At 32.5% G+C, this 3,311-nt stretch overlaps 1 protein-coding gene across 1 annotated transcript in view; it reads left to right on the top strand.

The window, feature by feature from the left end:
• PPP3CA (protein phosphatase 3 catalytic subunit alpha) overlaps positions 1-3,311 on the top strand; it is a gene marked incomplete at its 5' end in the record, with an annotated part of 243,798 nt that overhangs the window by 131,909 nt on the left and 108,578 nt on the right. Inside the window, one exon of the mRNA XM_007948861.2 lies at positions 777-901. Coding sequence (XP_007947052.2) covers positions 777-901 — 125 coding nt within the window. The remainder of the gene's footprint in view (positions 1-776; positions 902-3,311) is intronic.

Below are 3,311 nucleotides of genomic sequence, written 5' to 3'. Positions count from 1 at the left end.
TTTTTTTGAGAGAGACTAAATAGCTCTTTCAAAAATTTTGGCTTAAAAGGGAATATGAAAGAGTTACCAAAGCAGGGTTTTCCATGGTATTTCTTTTTTTTTTTTTTTTCTGCTCTGTTTCATAGTTCCTAAGATTCACCTTTTTTTTTTTTTTTCCAATTTAGCCTCTGGTATTAGAATTCATATTAAAATAAATAAGCTTTTATAAATTGTCAATTTTTCTCTTTTAGTGGTATATAAAATGATGTGTCTTATAACTGAAATTTTAGATGTACTAATGATTCATGGCAACGTTTTTTTTCCTTCAGAAGGCAAAAACATGTAATGTTCATATACAGACCTCAGTTGTTTAAAGATTATGCCAAATTTCTGAACCCCTGGTGGCCTCCATCCTTTTACCTGTGAAATGGAAAATAATCCTATGACATTGTTAGGACAAAATTAGAAAATATGTATAAATTTCTTACTAAAGTATTGAGCACAGAATTGTTCAATATACTATAATGATAGCCATGAGTGTTATTATTGTCTTTATTATTCCAGTTAATTTTGGAGTTAGGAGACCTTGATGCTAGAGCCAGGTCTGCCTCTAGTTAACTTTAGAATTTGGAGCCAAGGTACTTAGCTTCTCTGTCACTTTTCTGTTCTGTAAAAAGAATGTTTGAGCCAAAATGACTGCTAAGTTCCTTCTGGCTCTAAAATTTTATGATTTTGTTATTGAATTCAGAGTTTTAACATAATGTGACCATAAAATGAATTTTATTTGTTTCTTTCAGTTTGTGGGGACATCCATGGACAGTTCTTTGACTTGATGAAGCTCTTTGAAGTGGGGGGATCTCCTGCCAACACTCGCTACCTCTTCTTAGGGGACTATGTTGACAGAGGGTACTTCAGTATCGAAGTAAGTCCTCATCATTTTTTCTTAGCTGATCAGTTGCAGATCAGCAACAGCATAGTAAAATAAGGAGTGATAAATCTGATGGGCTCAAGACAATCTCTAGTTTATAGTAATGAACTTTAATATGCTTAATTCATGGGATATTATATATCTTATTTTCCCTTGATTCCCATTGTTTTTTAGTGCATGAAGAATGTTAAGGAAATAGTTAATATTAAGCTTTAAATTTTTATATATTTTATGTATTTGCAAAAATTGCATCTTCTTTTATATTAGATCATTTTTTTTCCTATTTCCTATTGAAAGAATTATTCAGGGTTGATATAATTAGTAGGGATATGTTTGTATGTTTATGCTCTATAATTGTGCTAAAATAAACAATCTTTGTAAATTCACAAATTGCATGTGTGTGTTTGTTGTGTGACTGTATGTGTGTACATTTATAGTTGCTATATTATGTCTATTTTGACATGTGCCCTATAACTAGAGTAATTTGTCAAACACATTAATGAAAATAAAACAGAACCTTTGGGTAGAGGTTATTCTCCATCTCCCACCTGCATTTGTTTTAAATAAGCAGAGATTACTTCTGAAATAAAGGTGAAAACCCAACCCACTGCCATCAAGTCAATTCTGACTCATAGCAACCCTGTAGGACAGAGTAGAACTGTCTCATAGGATTTCCAAGGCTGTAAATATTTAAGAAAGCAAACTGCCCCATCTTTGTCCTGCAGAGCAGCTGGTGTGTTTGAACCACCAACCTTTTGGTTAGCAGCCGAATGTTTTTACTATGCCAACAGAGCTTCTTAAATAAAGGGAAAGACCTTGTTTTATTCCTCTTTGTTCTCTCTGGTGCCAAGCATGGTGTCTGATACATATTAAGTGCTCATTAAATATTTATTGAAAGAAATAGTTTGAAATGAGAATAAGTTTTAAAGAATCAGAGTTCATGCTATAATCACTGACATTATTTGTACTGTCAAGAAAAGCTATGAGGAGAATTATTCTTAAAAATAGAATATTACATATTTCATATAGCAGCATAAAATATTCATAATAATCATATAAAAGATTTAACATTTTTTATTTGTATTATAATGTTTTATTTACCATGTTATTGTTATGTGCCGTCGAGTCAGACCCTACTCATAGCGACCCCTCCTTGGGTTTCCGAGGCAGTATCACTACGGAAATAGATTGCCCCATCTTCCTTCTAGTGGCTGGTGGGTTTGAACTGCCAGCCCTTCAGTTAGCAGTCAAGTGCCTTAGGCACTATGCTACCAGAGCTCCTTTATTTATTTACCATAGAATATTAAATATTGAAAACCATGTCACCCTTAAACATTTGTTTTTAAAATTATTATACCAATTTTAGTTTTGGGCTCTTCACTCTAATCATTGAAAAATATATGTAATATTAATATTTCTAGAAGTATTGTCAAAACCAGGTGAAATATGTTATGACCCTGCCTCATGGGGAATATTTCTATATTTAATATTTAAATATTACCTATTTCTATATTTCATATTATATATATATTTTCTTTTCAGTGATTAGAGGGAATAGCCCCAAACTTCAATTGGTATAGTAATTAAAGAAAAAAAATAAATAAATAATAGATGCAATGCTAGAGTCACTTACTCATCTATACAAGTAATTTGGAAGACAAGTATTATATATAAACACAGGTATTATATATAAATACAAGTATTACATATAAATACAAGTATTATATATAAAGTTCATTACTATAATTACTACCTGGCTAACTGCCTGGAAGAGATCCATATTTTGCCCATTTCAAAGAAAGGTGATACAAAAGAATGGGGAAATTATCCAACAATATCATTAATATCACACACACAAGTAAAATTTTGCTGAAGATGATTTAAAAATGGCTGCAGCAGTATATTAGACAGAGAACTTCCAGAAATGCAAGCTGGATTCAGAAGTGAACACAAATGAGGAATATGATGGCTGATGTCAGATGAATCTTGGCTGTTATCAAAGAATACCAGAAAGTTGTTTACTTTTGTTTTATTGACTGCAAAGGCATTTGATTGTGTAGATCTTAAGAAATTATGGCTAGCATTGCAAAGAATGAGAATTCCGGAACATTTAATTGTGCTCTCGAGGAACCTGTACATAAAGAAAGAGGCTCTTGTTTGAAGATAACAGGGAGATACTGCATGGTTTAAAATCGGGAAGGGTGTGCATCAGGGTTTATCCCTTCACCATACTTTTGCAATCTGTATGCTGAGCAGATAATCCAAGTGGCTGGACCATGTGAAGAAGAATGTGACAACAAGACTGGAGGAAGATATTCAAGTGGCTAGCAAACATATGAAGAAATGCTCACGATCATTAGCTATTAGAGAGATGCAAATCAAAACAACAATGAGATACCATCTT

The sequence above is a fragment of the Orycteropus afer genome, unplaced genomic scaffold (genome assembly GCF_000298275.1).
Source record: "Orycteropus afer afer isolate SDZICR_OR568_19922 unplaced genomic scaffold, OryAfe1.0 scaffold00229, whole genome shotgun sequence".
Taxonomy (NCBI): domain Eukaryota; kingdom Metazoa; phylum Chordata; class Mammalia; order Tubulidentata; family Orycteropodidae; genus Orycteropus; species Orycteropus afer.
The sequence above is the reverse complement of the archived record's forward strand: the minus strand, read 5'-3'. Positions and strand labels throughout refer to the sequence as shown.